At 48.9% G+C, this 16,551-nt stretch overlaps 1 protein-coding gene across 3 annotated transcripts in view; it reads right to left on the reverse strand.

Moving 5' to 3' along the window:
* FBF1 (Fas binding factor 1) overlaps nucleotides 1-16,551 on the reverse strand; it is a 596,028-nt gene that overhangs the window by 396,049 nt on the left and 183,428 nt on the right. For all 3 annotated transcript variants that reach the window (XM_078654557.1, XM_078654558.1, XM_078654559.1), the window contains one exon: nucleotides 15,339-15,472. In XM_078654557.1, coding sequence (XP_078510683.1) covers nucleotides 15,339-15,472 — 134 coding nt within the window. The remainder of the gene's footprint in view (nucleotides 1-15,338; nucleotides 15,473-16,551) is intronic.

Consider the following 16,551-nt stretch of genomic DNA (forward strand, 5'->3'; position numbering starts at 1 on the left):
GGCAACAGGGTCAGCGCTGATTTGCATATCGCCATTGTCTAACCCAGGGTGGTGTGGAGTGGAAAAACGATGGATTTGGGCCCAGATCTTTTGACTGGGGTGAATGTGTGACATTGATCCACATTCTGTCCATCATTGTTGTGTTTGCAGTTACCGCTCTAAGTGTACTGGGGATGCTCAGACGTGAGTCCCAGACACTCCACACCACTGGAATCAAGCTAGCCGGGCTGATGAGAGGTGTTACCTCGAAACCGGGCCGGTCCTCGGATGCTTGTTTCCGTTCTGGGAAGGACATGGCTTTTGTAGTTCGGACTGGACTGTTCCCATGGGGCAACAGGGTCAGCGCTGATTTGCATATCGCCATTGTCTAACCCAGGGTGGTGTGGAGTGGAAAAACGATGGATTTGGGCCCAGATCTTTTGACTGGGGTGAATGTGTGACATTGATCCACATTCTGTCCATCATTGTTGTGTTTGCAGTTACCGCTCTAAGTGTACTGGGGATGCTCAGACGTGAGTCCCAGACACTCCACACCACTGGAATCAAGCTAGCCGGGCTGATGAGAGGTGTTACCTCGAAACCGGGCCGGTCCTCGGATGCTTGTTTCCGTTCTGGGAAGGACATGGCTTTTGTAGTTCGGACTGGACTGTTCCCATGGGGCAACAGGGTCAGCGCTGATTTGCATATCGCCATTGTCTAACCCAGGGTGGTGTGGAGTGGAAAAACGATGGATTTGGGCCCAGATCTTTTGACTGGGGTGAATGTGTGACATTGATCCACATTCTGTCCATCATTGTTGTGTTTGCAGTTACCGCTCTAAGTGTACTGGGGATGCTCAGACGTGAGTCCCAGACACTCCACACCACTGGAATCAAGCTAGCCGGGCTGATGAGAGGTGTTACCTCGAAACCGGGCCGGTCCTCGGATGCTTGTTTCCGTTCTGGGAAGGACATGGCTTTTGTAGTTCGGACTGGACTGTTCCCATGGGGCAACAGGGTCAGCGCTGATTTGCATATCGCCATTGTCTAACCCAGGGTGGTGTGGAGTGGAAAAACGATGGATTTGGGCCCAGATCTTTTGACTGGGGTGAATGTGTGACATTGATCCACATTCTGTCCATCATTGTTGTGTTTGCAGTTACCTCCCATATTACAAGCACCATACTGGAGGCCTGGGACCGCACTGCCACTATTCATGAACTGACAACATTTCCTTCCTCTCTCACACTACTATTCAACAACCCAGAGTTCCACCAGGGCACGACTCCTGGAGCCTTCACGCATTGGCGCCCCATGCCCTGCAGAGCGCAGGGTCACCTGTTTGACCTGGACGGAATTATCCCATTCCCACGGCTCCGGAAGGAATATGGTATCCCAGAGACGGAGAGGTTATTATACTTACAGCTTAGGCATTGGGCTCTTCAACCACAAGTTAAGTCGGGCGCTCAACGACTACTGACCGCTTACGAGAAGTGGCTTGTCACTAGATCTACTGATAAAAAGCTTATCTCGGACCTCTACAAACACCTATTGTTCTCCACAATATACACGTATAATGCGGGCGGGCACGCTGGGAGAGGGACTCAGGCCGCGCCCTTACACATAAAGAATGGACAGTATCTACCACAGAGCTCGACATTCAGCGTACCACATGGGCCTCACCGAGACATTGACCAAGAAAGTCACGTACTGGTACTACACGCCGGAGCGTCTTCATCAATTTGATCCCTGTCAGAGTGCCCTGTGTTGGAGAGGCTGCGGGGAGGTGGGTACGCTAGTACATCTTTTGTGGAGCTGTGATAGCATTCAACCATAGCGGTCCCATATATTAGATGAAATAGATTTACACCTTGACACACAACTCCCATGCTTCCCAGCCTATATCCTCTTAGGCCTAGCCAATCCACTAATGTATCCCGCTAAATCCCGAAGCGGATGACTGATCGCAATTGCCCTGGGCGCGGTTACCCAGAACATACTTGCACACTAGCAATCTTCCCAACCTCGACCGCACTCTGGGTGGCTACAGAGACTCTGGATGGTGCTGGTTATGGATAAATTGACACTCACTCTGGCGGGGAGGGGATCAGAGTTTCCTGAGCTCTGGCGCCCTTTCCTAACGTTGCTTGTAACAGAGTTCAGAGAGCTGACCTGCCCTAGATACTTATGTCTATTGCGCCTAGCTGACACGCAAATACTACAAGAGAGTTCTTCCCGCAAAATTTGTGGACTCCGATAAACCTCGCTGTGCCCCACATTTTCCTACCTCCTTCCTGTTATGGGAGGTTTGGCGGACGAGGGGAGGGGGTAATGTTGGGTTTTTCCTTTTCTTCCCCCCCCCTTTTTTTTCTCTCTTCTTAATGCAATTCTGTGCTTGGCACTGTTCACCTTTTGATGCGACGGACCCTCTCCATGCCTTTACTAATGTAATAACGATTATTGCGACACTTGTTGTCTGTAGTGAAATGATTCTGTGAGCCAAGGGTCGTGTTTTCTATTTTGCTGTCTGTTCTGAAATCAATAAAAAGATTTAAACCATACATTTGAAAACACAAAGACTTACCTTAGTAGTCAAGTTAGGAATCTTAACTAGTGAAATAAAGAACAACAAATGTATGTGTGCATTGTAATGAACAGAAGCTCAAAATAATCCACAGAGTTGAACTGCAGAGACATAGTAAGTCTATTTTCTGGGACAATCGAACAAGTTATTCAATTTTGGTAACAATCTTTCCACCCAATGTTCTTTGGTGTGATCTATATAAAAGCTTAGAGTCAGATGTACTAAGAATGGATTTGGTAAAATATATCGCAAATTGCGCACTGACTTTTACCGAATCCATTCTGTTTTTGCCAACCGACCTCTGTACTAATAAGTCGGTTCGCCAAAACCCAATTAGTAGTGTGTCTCAATTCAACCTACCTCATTAATGAGGTAGGTCGCGTGCTGTGACACACTTTAAATCTCAGCCATCAAAGGGATGGTGGCCTGCTGAGGTCAGCAGACCACAATGTCTGCAATTGCTTTCAAATAAAGCATTGTTTTGTTAAATGCAACCTATTTTCTATCAAGGAAAAGGAAAACTGGGTGTGTTTAAAAAAAAAAAACTTTCTCAAATGGGAAGGGATCCCAGGGGGACTTTTTCAAGTTTGACAATGGCTTACCATCACATTTGCCTAGTCGGTAAAGCTTAAATGCTTTGCAACCGGATATTGGTCACAATACATTAATATATACCATTCCAAATTGCTATTTGAAAAAAATACTCTAACCAAGCCTGGTTCAAATACTGATGTTGGTATTCGATTGCAAACCCAAATTGTGATTCGCGTAACGTGTTACCGAATTGCAATTCGGGTTTCTTACATGCCAAAAGGCTTTTGAGGTCTAAAATGGCCCGATTCTGTAAATCGGACCTTCTGCGAATACAAAAAATGTTTGTATAGCTAACCATTTGGCTCTCTCAGGGTCCAATTAATGGAGTCTCTCTTCCTTCTTAGAATGATGAGGTGGAGAAAAGAACGCAAGAATGGTGACATGAAATAAGAGTGAGCACTTTCGGCAGAATGGAAGCTCAGGTATTCAACACCAACTTATCTGGGAACAATTTTATATAAGGTGGCATGACAGAAAGAGCCTGCTGCTCTGTCACATGCACATCCAATGTTATGGCTATGAGAAAAATCATCTTCAACATCAGAAGCCTTAATGGACAACTGTGCAGCGGCTTAAAAGAGGTGCACATCAAAAAAGTGAGAACTAAATTCAAGGCCCACTGTTACATTACAAAGAATTTTGTGGGGAACAAGTGTCGCACAAATCTCATCACAACAGGTGATTTAAATGTAGAAGGCTGATCTGGCAACCACAAAAAAGCCGAAAGAGCCGACAAATAGCCTTTAACAATGCCCGAAGCAAAACTCTGGGCCAGAGACAAAACAAACAACATCAGTAATGACCACTTGGCTTGCAGTGCATCAATTTGGGGGATCCCACACCAAGCCACAAACCTTTTCTAAAGGCTGGCATGCACCAATTTTGTAAAGGGATGACTCACCACCAAACTGAAATCAACAAACTCAGGAGGAAGGTGAAAGCGGCCAACAGCTGCTGCTCAATCCCTATGCATGGACATGCAGACTGCACAGGGATGGGTGCAAGACCCTGCCCTGCTGCTGAGACAGAAAATCTTTCCAAAGTGGCAGCTTGAGCAGAGAACAGATACTCATGTCCATGATTTCCAGGTATAATACTTTCCTGACCCAAACCAGTGCCACTAGAATGACTAGGGGCCTGGTTGTTTCTGATCTTCTTCGGAACTCATGGCAGGAGGGTTCGAGGCAAGAAGGCATACAGGAGTCCTAAGCTCCACTCTAGGTGGATTAAGTCTCTGCAAGGGTATCTTCTTTAGCACTCCTGTCTGCAAAAGTGCGGACACTGCGGGTGGTGGTGGTGAAAAGATCGAGCCAGGCTGTAGCTGCCATTTCTGATCTGCTAAGCGTTCACGCTTGAGTTTTTCTGCCTTACTGTTAGAGATCACATCAGGGGGTTCACCACCAGAGAAATCCCCTGGAGGTACATCCATTTCCAGAAGCGTAAAGTCTCCTGGTACAGGACCCAATACACCACCCCAAACTGCTTGTGGCAGTATCCCATGGCAGTAGCGATGTCCGTGAGCACTTGCACCAGCGTTCTTCTGATGCTGAGCAGGTAGGCTTTCAATGCCAAGCGAATCACCTTCAACTCCAACAAATAGATGTGCAGTCAAGCTTCTGCCGGAGACCAGAGGCCAGCTCTCCCCGATGGCCTCCCCACATGCACCATAAGCATACTTTGCGAGTGTCTGTAAAGACATCTGATAGCGACTTTCCCTACATAGCTTGCACCCGATTGCCAGAGGATGTGACACTTCCTTTATATATTGGTAAAGTTTTTTGCTGCAAAGAGCCTAGAAAGATCAAGGTGTAGCAATGGATCTGCATCTTTAGGCACGGAAAGTAAGGAACTAACATCAGGGTGCATGGGTGGTGCTTACATGCAGCTCCGCTCATCAATTCTGGAGCAGAACGCATTATGCCACCTGCCAACACACAGGAGTGCTGCTTTAAAGTTTCTGGATTCAGTCTGATACCTGGAAAAATTCACAAGGAAGGAATAATCTGCTGTAAGATGTAACCATCAGAAATGACTGTGCTGTTAGAGTATCAATGTTTTTTAATGATGACCAATCTGTGAACGTCTGCTATCATCCATTTAATTTTTTTAGCAGTTATGAAACTGTAAAAACATATTCTCGTATTTCAGTTGAAGCAATGTGTATTTTTTATTTATTTTTTTTTTTTTTTTGGGGATCAAAAACTTTTATTGCATCTTACAATTACACTGCAGAATGCCTACAACCCGTTGGGCCGGCCGCTAACATTCAGTCATGGTGGTAGAGTTATGTTATACATTTTACAGAGAGACAGCCAACAAAATCAGTAGTTTGACAACCGTTACAGTCACAGGTCTTGGCATTTCGAGCGGTAAGCCAGAAAGTGATGGGCGTTGATTTCCCAGTTTTTTAACCAAACAAACAAACAAATAACCTTTAGGAACAAGAGTGTGGTCAGGTTTAGTGCAACATTGATCATGTGGAAGTATCTCCCTGTGGTTTCCCATAACAGATCCTTCTAAGGTGGCAACCTATCCCGCAGTAGGGAAGCCGTCAGCTAATCCTGCGGGCCAGTAATGCATACGACCATGTCCTCCTGGCCCTAGTTCTCTGTGGGGTGCTGGTACAGTTGTCTCCCCATCTAAATCCGTGCCCCTCAATCTCACACACCGCTTATCAATCTAATCCTCCTCCCCCTCTCCATCCGAGTCCTCAGGGTCATCCTCTGGCAAAGGGTCACAGATCTCCCCTCTATACGTATTCCACCTGGACCAGATTTTATTCCATTTCCCCGGGCAGGCGCGGCTAGAGTAGACTGCCCTTTCTGTCACCATTGTCTTGTCCATGTTCAGACACCATTGTGATTTGGACGGTATTTCTGGAACCCCCCAGCGTTGCGCGACATCTCTCTTCGCTACTGCCAATCCCACCGTGACCCAGAGTCTACTGTGTCGTGCGAGGTCTGTAGGTTCCCATATATTGAGGAGGCACCTCCTCGGGTCGGGTAGTAGTGTCAATTCTAGTGTTTGCGAGATTGTCCGTAGTATCTGTCTCCAATATTCTTGAATTCGAGGGCAATCCCATATGGTGTGGAAGAATGAGCCCTCCTCCCCGCACCCACGAAGGCAGTAAGGGTGTTCTATCCTGTGAATATGATGTAGCATTGTTCTAGTGTAGTATACTCTATGTACTATCTTCAATTGCACTAGTCGTAATCTCGATGAGATTCCGACCTCCTTAGGCGATGCCAGCGCCTCACTCCATTCATGCTCGTCCATCTCACCAATGTCCCCCTCCCACTTCGCCTTTAATTTTAGTGTCGGGTCCGGTGAATTATTAAGTAGTTTGCGGTAAACAAGGGACGTTGCGCGCTCCACCATGAATTCAGTAAGAAGACGGTCCTCTAGTGGGGCGGATTCCGGCAGTACGGTGTCTGCAGGCAGTACCGCCAGTAGTGCGTGTCTTATCTGGATGTACCTGTAGAGCTCCCTCTCACTGAGGTCATACAATTCCCTCAATCTACTGAAGGGCAGCACCCCGCCCGACTCCCAAAGATCTCCCACTGTGGAGATCCCTATCGTGTCCCAATGTGAAAACCCCTTACTGTTTCTCAAGTGACCGAGGACTCGGGAGTCCCACAGCGGGGTTAGTCTGGTGATCACTCCCTTCCATCCAAGTGCAGCTGCGTGCCAGATTGCAACCGTTAATTTAGTGGGACCCACTAAGGAGCGCAGTTTGCGGTGGTCGTATAACGGAGCCAGCATGTTATCCAAGCCCAGTTGCCCCCTGTCTGTCCGGAACGCCGGCTCACCCTGCGAAGCATGTAGCCAGTGGTTGATGGGTTTAAGGTGCGCTGCCCAGTAGTATAATTTTAAGTTGGGTAGGGCGATACCCCTTTCAAACCAGCCTCTGTGTAATTTAGATTGGGCGATACGGGCAGGGTGGGTCCCACACAGGAGGCTGGAAACCAGTGCCGCCACCGTCTGAAAGAATTTGGGGGCTATCGGGTAAGGCGTGTTCTCGAGGACATATAAAAACCTGGGCAGAGCCATCATTTTGTAAAGTGCGGCCCGTCCCAAGAGTGTCAAAGGAAGGTCCGACCAGAACTTAACATCTCATCTGAGTCTATCCACGTGGGGTTTCAAATTTTTTTCAACAAATTCTGAAGGGTCCCTGGTGACATGGATGCCTAAGTATTTGAACGATGAACCTGCCACCCGTAGAGGGCAGCTCGGGTCAAGGGCTGGAGGCTGTCCCCTCAGGACAAACAGTTCCGACTTATTCCAGTTCAGCGTATACCCCGAGATCCTGCCATGGGCATCACAAAGTTGTAACAAGGCCGGAACTCCGTCAGTGGGATTAGACAAGTAGACCAGCATGTCGTCCGCGTAGAGGGACAGCCGGTCCTCCCACCCCTCCCTCCAGCAGATGCCTTTAAGTAGGGGCGAGGTTCTGATGAGCGTGGCGAGGGGCTCCAGTGAGATCGCAAACAACAAGGGGGAGAGGGGACAACCTTGTCTTGTACCCCTCCCCAGGGAAAACTTCCGAGAGACATGGCCATTAGCCATCACTCTAGCCTCCGGGTCTGTATAAAGCAATCTGACCCATGCAATGAAGCGGGGCCCAAACCCTAGGCGCGACAGCGTATCAAACAGGTACGCCCATTCCACCAGGTCAAAGGCCATCCTGGCGTCGAGTGCCAAAATTACTGCCTGGGACGTTATCGAGTCAGCCTTAGCCAGCACGCCATGTAGGCGTCGCAGGTTCAACGCCGTGTTCCTGTGTGGCATAAACCCGGATTGGTCCGGGTGTATCAGAGAAGAAAGGTGGGGCAAAAGTCGCGTCGCCAGGAGTTTGGCTAGTACCTTCACTTCCACGTTGAGCAGTGAGATAGGGCGATAAGAGGAACATTCCTCAGGTGGTTTGCCCGGTTTGGGGATGGTCACTATAGTTGCTATCCGTTGATCAGGCGGGAGCGCACCCTTCTCCTGACATTCCCTGAACATGCCCAGCAGATGTAAACTAAGGGCCTCCGGCATTGCCTGATACCACCCTACCGGTATCCCGTTGGGCCCCACGGCCTTACCCGGGTTCAGGGCCTGAATAGCTAAGTGTATTTCCTCAGCGGTGATATCCGCCTCCAGTTCTCCTGATGCTTCCGGGGACAGTGCTTGGACTGCGATCGGCGCTAGTGCGTCTCTGGCCATTTCCGAGGTGACCACCCGGACAGGGGTGTAAACCTGTTCAAAGTAGTCTGCAAGGAGGTCCACAATTCGCTCTGGATTGGTGTGCAGTGTGCCATCTGCGTCCCTCAGACGCGGAACCCCCCTAGAATTCCCTTCCCGCTTATCGAGCCACGCCAGCAGTTTCCCGGCCTTATCACCCACCTCGTAGACCCTATTCTGGGTGTCTTGCAGTTGACCCTTGATACATACGGAGATGGTCGTTATAGATCTGCTGGTGTAATGTTAGTGCGTGTAGGGTGGAGGGTGTGGGGGATTGTTCGTGTTTCTCTGCTAGGTCCTGCAAGATCAGGTCTATACTGTCCAATTCTCGGGAGCGCTCCCGCCTGTACCCTGTGATTGTGTTTATGGCTTCCCCCCTCAGAACTGTCTTATAAGCCTCCCACAGTACCTCGGAGGAGTGCACCGAGTGTATATTTTCAGTAAAATACTGCGATGTCACCTTTTTGAGCACCTTGCGGACCTGGGGAACCTTGAGATAAGCGGCCTGTATGGGGAACAGTCGTTTACGTGATCTCGTCTGTGAGGAAAGTGTGAGTGTAAGAGGAGAGTGATCCGAGATCCCTCGAGGATGAATCGTCATTTCCTCCGCGAGTCGGAGACCGTCCCCCAGAGTTAAGAAAAGGTCGATTCTCGACAGACTCCCATGTACTGAGGAGTGGAAGGTGTATCGGTTAGTGTTAGGGTAGAGGTGTCTCCAAACATCAACCAGGCCCATGGCAGTTAAGAATCGTTGGAGGCGGGGGATCCCCCCCGCGGGGACCTGTGTGGGGAATCTATCGAGTTGTGTGTCAAGGACTGCGTTGAAATCCCCTCCAAGGACAATCTCACCCTCCGGGAGGGCCAGAATAAACTCACCCAATTTGGGGAGGTGTACTGAGTGCAACGCTGGGGGAATGTATACTGAAACCAGGGTGATGAGCTTTCCCTCCCACTGACCCTGCAGGGCCGCGAAGCACCCTTGATCGTCAGTTTTCGTGAGCATGGGGATAAACCGTGTATTCTTCTGCATCAGGATGCCGGTGCCTCTGGATCCGGACGTAAAGTCCGAGTGAACTACCATCTTGTACCCTCGTCTATCTAGGGCTTTGACCGCCCCCCCTGTTAAATGTGTCTCCTGCAGTAGTATTATCATGGGTTTCTGTCTCCTGATCGCGGTAAGGACCAAACCCCGTTTAACCTTGTCCCCCAGCCCTCTCACGTTCCAGGACATGACACGCAAGGCCGGGCATTGCGTTTCAGCATCCCCCACTCCCCTCACAGGACTGGACGTATCTGCCATTGGGTATTCAGGGGCCGGCAGTGTAGTGCAGGAGAAACGTGACCCGGGTATCGGGCGCGCCTCCGCCCACCAGGAAACAGGAGGATCCCGCGAGGGACACCCCCCTCCCCACCCGGGGTTGACCCACCCCCAAAGGCTCTGCTGGGAGTTGCATCTCCCTGTTCATTACTCTCGTCTCGTTTAAACACATATGGAAACCTAGTTACCTTCCTTGACCGTGCATGTATGTTCCTAACAATAACAAACCCCCCCCTCCCAACTGCCCCCTCCCTGCATCCCTGCCTAACGGACTTCCAACTGCCCGCCTCCCCAACTGAGCAGAGCGCTTTACCCATCCCACAACCAGAGTACTTGCGTGTAAGGGGGAGAGTATCTCCCTGAGCAGGCGGCATCCCTGCGTGCTTCTGGGGCAGTGTCGCCAGAGTCCAAAAAACAGCTACCAGGTGATGTGACGACGATCAGCAGTTGTTAGTGAGGCCCTCGTCCGAGTGGGAGTCATTCCTCTTCGCCATTCCCTGCAAGTCCATGCGAGTGTGATCCCTCTGCCCCACTCCGGCCGGACGACTGCGAGCCAGTCCCGTGGTGTCCTCCGTGGTCGTTCTGGTGCCTGGATGATTTGCGCTGTCGGTCCACAGTGTGCCATCCCTCCAACCAGTCCCGGGCAGCGTCCGGGGTGTCAAAGAACCACACCTTCTTGTCTGCTACCACCCGCAACCGGGCCGGAAACTGCATCGAGTACTGTAGTTCTTTTTCCCGTAATGTTTTCTTGACCTCTAGGAATGTCCTCCTCCTCCTGGCGACCTCCGCCGTGTAGTCCGGGAAGAACGCTATCCTCGAGTTCTGGATCTGGATGGCCGGTGCCACTCGTGCGGCCTGCAGGATGGTGTCGATGTCTCGAAAATTGAACAGTCTTGCCCGAGGTGGCCCTCCAGTCTTAGGCTTCCCCCCCGGCACCCTGTGGGCCCGTTCCACCGAGAAAAAGTTCGATAGTCCCTTAGGCTGGAGCTTGGTCCTAACCAACTCCTCCACATAGAGATCCATGGCACCCGTGTTTTCCGATTCCGGCACTCCCAAAATTCGGACGTTGTTGCGTCTGGAGCGCCCTTCCTGGTCATCCAACTTGTCACGAAGCAGTTTGTTATCCGTCTGCAGTCGTTCCATCGCCGTCTGCAGTTCCGATACATCCTCGACCAGGGATTTGGTGACTACCTCCATCTGCTTGACCTTTTCCGACATCTTGTGGAGGTCCGCCCGGATTAGCGTGACCTCAGTAGCAGTAGCACCCACCGTCGCCTGTACCTGCGCCAACGCCGCCAGGACATCCTCAATAGTGGCCTTCTTGGTGCCCTCCGACTCCATCGTCATCCCCCCCGTTTTGCGCTGGTCTTGGGGTGGGGAGTGCTTGTCATACGCAAATTTATCCAACCTGGCCTGGGCGGCAGTTTGTCTGGGGCCTCTCTGTGACATGTCGGACACCCTCCGAAATGTAAGGTCCGTCGTGAGGGTTAACGGGTACTCTGCCCGTGCACTCGTCGGTAGTTCTGGACCTCAGCCGTCACAGCAGGGGATGTGGGGCGCCGTGTCTCCGAATGGCATCAGGTGTAGTGGCTTCCCCCTCCCGGCCAATCCGTGTGATGCCCCGTGCCCCTGGTCAGCAAGATGTGGGTCAAGCCAGGCTTGTAGGTGTGGCCCCGCCGCCGTTAATGCGTGGCCCCCCTCCAGGTGTGTGCAAGGCAGTGTCCGCTCGCACGCGTCCGCCAGGCAAGTAGGGGGGGGAAGGAAAGTCACACCCCCGGTGCCCACCTTTCCCAGGGCGAAGTCAAGGGGTCGCGGAGCCCCCTCCAGACATCCGGGGCCCGGGACCGACCTCCGCCAAGCAGGGGGGGGGGGCCGCCACTGATGGGATGCGACGTGCGTCCAGCGCCTAAGATGGCGGTACCTCCTTCGTGGTGCTCGGTGTTCGTGGAGGCTGTAGGTGGTGTCCACGGCCCCCCGTTATCGCTGTCGGGGGTCGTGGAGCTCCGCTCGCGTCACCAGGTGTCTGGGGAGAAGAAGGACGGAGTAGCTCGACTTCTATGGCCAGCCGGCACTTCCGGCCAGATGTGACCGCCGGGAGTCAGCTTCCGGTCGGCCTCAGGGGCACTGTGGCTCCGGTGCTTACTGGGAGACGACAGGCCTCACCGGTGCTTGGGCTTCAGTGGCGGCTCAGGGGTCGCAGACGTGCCGAATCAGCCTCAAACCCACACCGCTGGGTGCTGCATGGATCCTGGTTCTCCTCCGCCCCGTCTGGCACTGGTAGGAGCCGGATAAATATGTCGGATGTTTACGGGAAGCCTTACCCGCTCAGGAGCCTCCTCAAGCTGCAGCCGCCATCGATGGCTGCTAGCCACGCCCCCCAGCAATGTGTATTTTAAATAAACTTGCTATTTACATCCAGCAAATGATAGTGAAAAGAACACTTTTTAAATCAGTTAACCAAGGTAAGTTAACATTCGCTTCAGAATAAATCACAGTAAGTGGCTTCAAAACTCAATTATTCCTTTAAGTTTAAAAGTGGTGAAAAGGAAATCTAAATGTTCTTTCCATATTTATAACATTTGTTGCTTTCATACAGTGTGCAAGCAGTATGGAGAATGCTTCAGAGCGCTAATAAAAAACATGATCAATAAATCTCATAATTCATGTCAGACATACGTTGTGATGTATTCCGGACATCAAGTTGACTATTTTGAATTATAAATGCTTCTAAAAACAATATATTCATTCGTTAATGTATGCTTCAACATTGCCTGGAAGGTATGTCCACAGGCATGAGGGTGCCTGCCCAGATATGTTTTTGTGTACAGAGCTATGAAATTGGCACATACCTTGTAATTAGTAACGGTCTTACTTTAGGGTGTGATGTATAGGTTTAAAAAAAATAACATGTGTATGGCTTTTCACAAAAAGGGTGAGGGGGTGACAGGATGATATTGGCCACATTTGCCTAGGGTAGCAAACACTCCATGGACGAAATGTAGTAAGCCATCTCGCTTCGAAGTTGCATATAAAAAACAGACAAACAGTGATCTAGAAGGGTACAAACTCATTTAGTCCAGATTCAAAAGTGTACCAAACAATCACATTTCATACAAGTAGGATAGTTCTTCTATGGAACCTGACCGCCCTTTTGCTAAAGCACCAGGATACTCTTGTAGGTGATAGCATGCTTTACAAATACACATAGCATACCATTAACTGGCTGCACGGGGCGGGGAAGTGCGAGGCACCGGCGTGCAGCTGTGCGTGTGGAGCCGAGGGGATTGGGAGAGGGAAAGTGGGAAAGAGGGGGCGCGCCAACGGTCCCCGGCGACGGGCTGAAAGTGGGGGTGACAGTCGCGAGCGCGCAAAGTCCAAAGGGAGGCGCTCTCAATCAAGGGGGTTGGACAAAGTCGAGGGCGCGCACAACTTCTTCCACCTAGGGCTGGGAATTGGGATGGGTGAAGTCAAAAAAGTAGCTGGAAGGATAGAGGAGTTGAGCAAGGAGACAGGTTGCTTGGTGTGTGCGTACGCGGCGGCCATCTTTAAGTAATTTGATTACGTTAGGCGAGTTAAAATAGTTACCGTGAAACTAAAGTATTTTTTGTTTGTGCCAATCTAATGAAAGTGTGTATTTTTTAGAGTGAACTGTAGACACGCAGCTGTGTTTTTTGATTGCAAGTATGTTTTTCAATTAAATCGTAATCCAAAATTATTAACACAAGTGACACATTTACGTTGATAAAATAGCTTCACATTAGTGTGGATTAAATGCGGGAAATGCAAGCGTCATTGTTAATTCAAATACAAGCTTGTGTGACGTTTTACAAATATGGTCATTCCAAGAGGGCCGCTTGCGTCCAAGGAAGGCTTAAGCACCCCTCTCTGTCCCTTAAAGTACTTTGGAATGATAGATGTGGAGCATTGAGCGTGCTTGGCAAACCACTTGCGCGGTCCAAAAGTGAAAGAGGACCGCGATGCAGCCGATTTCTTGTCTTTATGGGGCCATGGGTTTGAAACACATGGGCCCATAAAGATAAGAAACCTTTTGCGACGCACGGAAAACAGGCGAGCCCGTCCAAGTGGGACAGCTGAAAAAGCCTAAAGTGCATGTCATAAAGAGCTCTTTTCCAATGGCTGGCCACGTGACGCCAGCCAATGGAAAAGAGGGGCGAGGCTTAAAGCCCTTCACTGAAACTCCTCAGAAACATTAAATCTCGCCGAGCGAGCTGTGCATGTGCGCAGCAACGCTAGCCGAGACCTAAAAATGGCGGATAGTTGACTGTGAACGCATCACAATCAAGACAATGACCAGGTGGTTATCTTCATTCAGATGTGGGAATAATGCCTAAACCCTCACTTGTGAAGTCTTAATTGGTATATAGCAGGCCTGCAAGGTTTAATGTACGGTCTTCTAATAGCTTCTGCACTCTTTGTCCTCTGATCCCTCATTGGAAGAAATCAGTCCTTAATATTGGGGTCCTCGGTAGGTCACGCTGTTTCATGATTTGCCCTGCTTAATGCGATTGGGATGTTGGATTACAGGAGGACCCCACTCTAGAGCAGATGACTTGTGGAAGGCATTTGTATATCAGCTCATGAGGTGCCAGGTTGATGTCGGTGGGGTGACTTTTTGATTAATAATAGAGTTGGATGAATACAGTTGACAACCTGTATTACTATTCTGCAGCACTTAGTTCCTTTGTTTATGTGAGTGCAATGATAGTATTATGGTGCCTGTTTTTAAAATTGTTTTTCGCAGATTCTTTTAGATTGGGTGAATATAATTCATATGTCCATTTTATGAGATTACTGAAGTATTCGTAAAGAATTCCTTTGGTATAATCAATAAAGAATTTATGTAAAAACAATAATTCAGCTTTAATGTGTGGGTTGAGTGGGGTGCTGGTTTAAGGTAGGTGAGGTATCATACAGCAACACAATCCCAAACAGCCCAGCTATTAAATTCACATTTTTTAATTATCACTACAAGGCACCATCCCAGAACACTTCTAATTTTCAACTGCCCCTTAATATTATAAATATGTAATTAAGCGCACTATAGTTAGGTCGAAGAATAAGTTGTATTAAGCACAAGGAGGTAAACAGAAAAACAGAACAAGAAGAACAGAATAGGAAGTTAGTGAGTGAGGGGAAGGAGTTGAGGGTGGGATGTTGAAAAGTAAGGAAAGGATGGTAAGTTGACCAAGAAGTGAGGAAGGAAAAAAGAGCAGTTCAGGGTGTATAAAGGGAAAGGTGGTATAAGAGAAGAGAGAAGGAGTAGAGAATACGTAAGCAGGAAAGGTGGAGTGATATAAGTAAAGAGTAGAGGAGAGGCAAGAGTGACCAAAAAAGGCAAAGAGATGACAGAAAATATAAGAAAGATAGACGAGGTAGAAAGGAAATAGAGGAGATAAATGAAATGGAGATAAATGGGGCATAAGACAAACATGGACATGGTGAGGAAGAGAGTGAAAACCGAAGAAGGAAATGTGGCGGGAAGTAGAAGGATGTTTCAAGACGAGTGAAAGACTAGGAACGCAGAAGAGTAGAATGTGTGGGGTAGAAGACAGAGAGGTAGAGATGTAGGAAAGAGAGTCCTATCATAAGATGTAGTCTCGCTTTAAAGGCAAGCTTTCACCTGGTTGCTTTTGGTACTTCGGGTCTAACTTGAACTCCTTCTTTTCTCCTGTGGTAGGTCGCTCAAGTAGCTTGGATGGTGTCCCACGCCCAAGGAGCTCATCCAATTTGGAACGTGCTGGACGGGGTGGTTCACTGGTGGAGTCAAAGAGACGCAAAAGCTTTAGACATGGGCATATGTCATGGTGGTACACTCAGACTCTAAAAGAAAATATGGAGTTGCACAGTTCACATAAATGAGGGATCTTCCCAAGCAAGTGGATACAAACTGGAGATACAGTTGAATTACCGTGGATAAGGAGAATCATACATGGACAATGTTGCTTAAAAGGTGGATCCTCACAAACCCAGAGAATGAACACATACAAAGATGTGTGCTGCACAATAATAATATATTGCCCTCTATTGACCTCAATCTTCCTTCCAACTCTGGAACCTAGGTGTCAATTCTAAAGCACATTTATCATTCAGCGCACTTCCCTCCCTCCTGGTACACCATATATCATTAAGTGACTTCTTCCTGCGTTAAATCCGTGAGACCAGGTGCCCCGTTTCTTTTTGTAAACAAATCTAAATACTCCAGTCCGCCCTACAGTAATGTCCTTTTTGGACTATTGCAGGACTGGTTCATGATTGTCTGTCAATACATTACTAAAACTAAATAGAGTGCAGAAGTATGCATCCTACATCATTTTTGGCCTTATTTGCTTAATTTTTCTAGCCTTGAACATACTGCACTGGCTCACAATCAAACAACTGTCTGAATTAAACATCTAACCCCTATTTGGAACTCTTGTCTGTAGTGTTAAATGCACAGTGCTTCGATACTACTCGACTAGCCTGGTCTCTAAAATATTTTGATAGTGAACAATCTGAAGCAGAAACACGAGCAGCCAGAGGCCTGGCCTAGTCACTCCATACCCCTGCCAGCCTCTCTTCTTCAGTACCTTCTCCCTAGTTATACACAACTAAACAGACAATGAGAAGATTGATCAAATGGAGGAAAGACATTACCTCTAAATCCTACATAAAATGTGGAGTCCGACAAGAATCAGTACTGGCTCAGTTACTTTTCAATTTCCATCTGGAACTCCTTTCAAATCTGATACAAGAATACAAGTGTCTGATCTCACAATACACCAATATGATGAGACGTGCAGTTTTACCCAAAAACGTACTGTAAAGCTGAAGTCATGACACTGAAGACACGCCTC

This window comes from Lissotriton helveticus, chromosome 7 (genome assembly GCF_964261635.1).
Source record: "Lissotriton helveticus chromosome 7, aLisHel1.1, whole genome shotgun sequence".
In the NCBI taxonomy this organism is placed as follows: domain Eukaryota; kingdom Metazoa; phylum Chordata; class Amphibia; order Caudata; family Salamandridae; genus Lissotriton; species Lissotriton helveticus.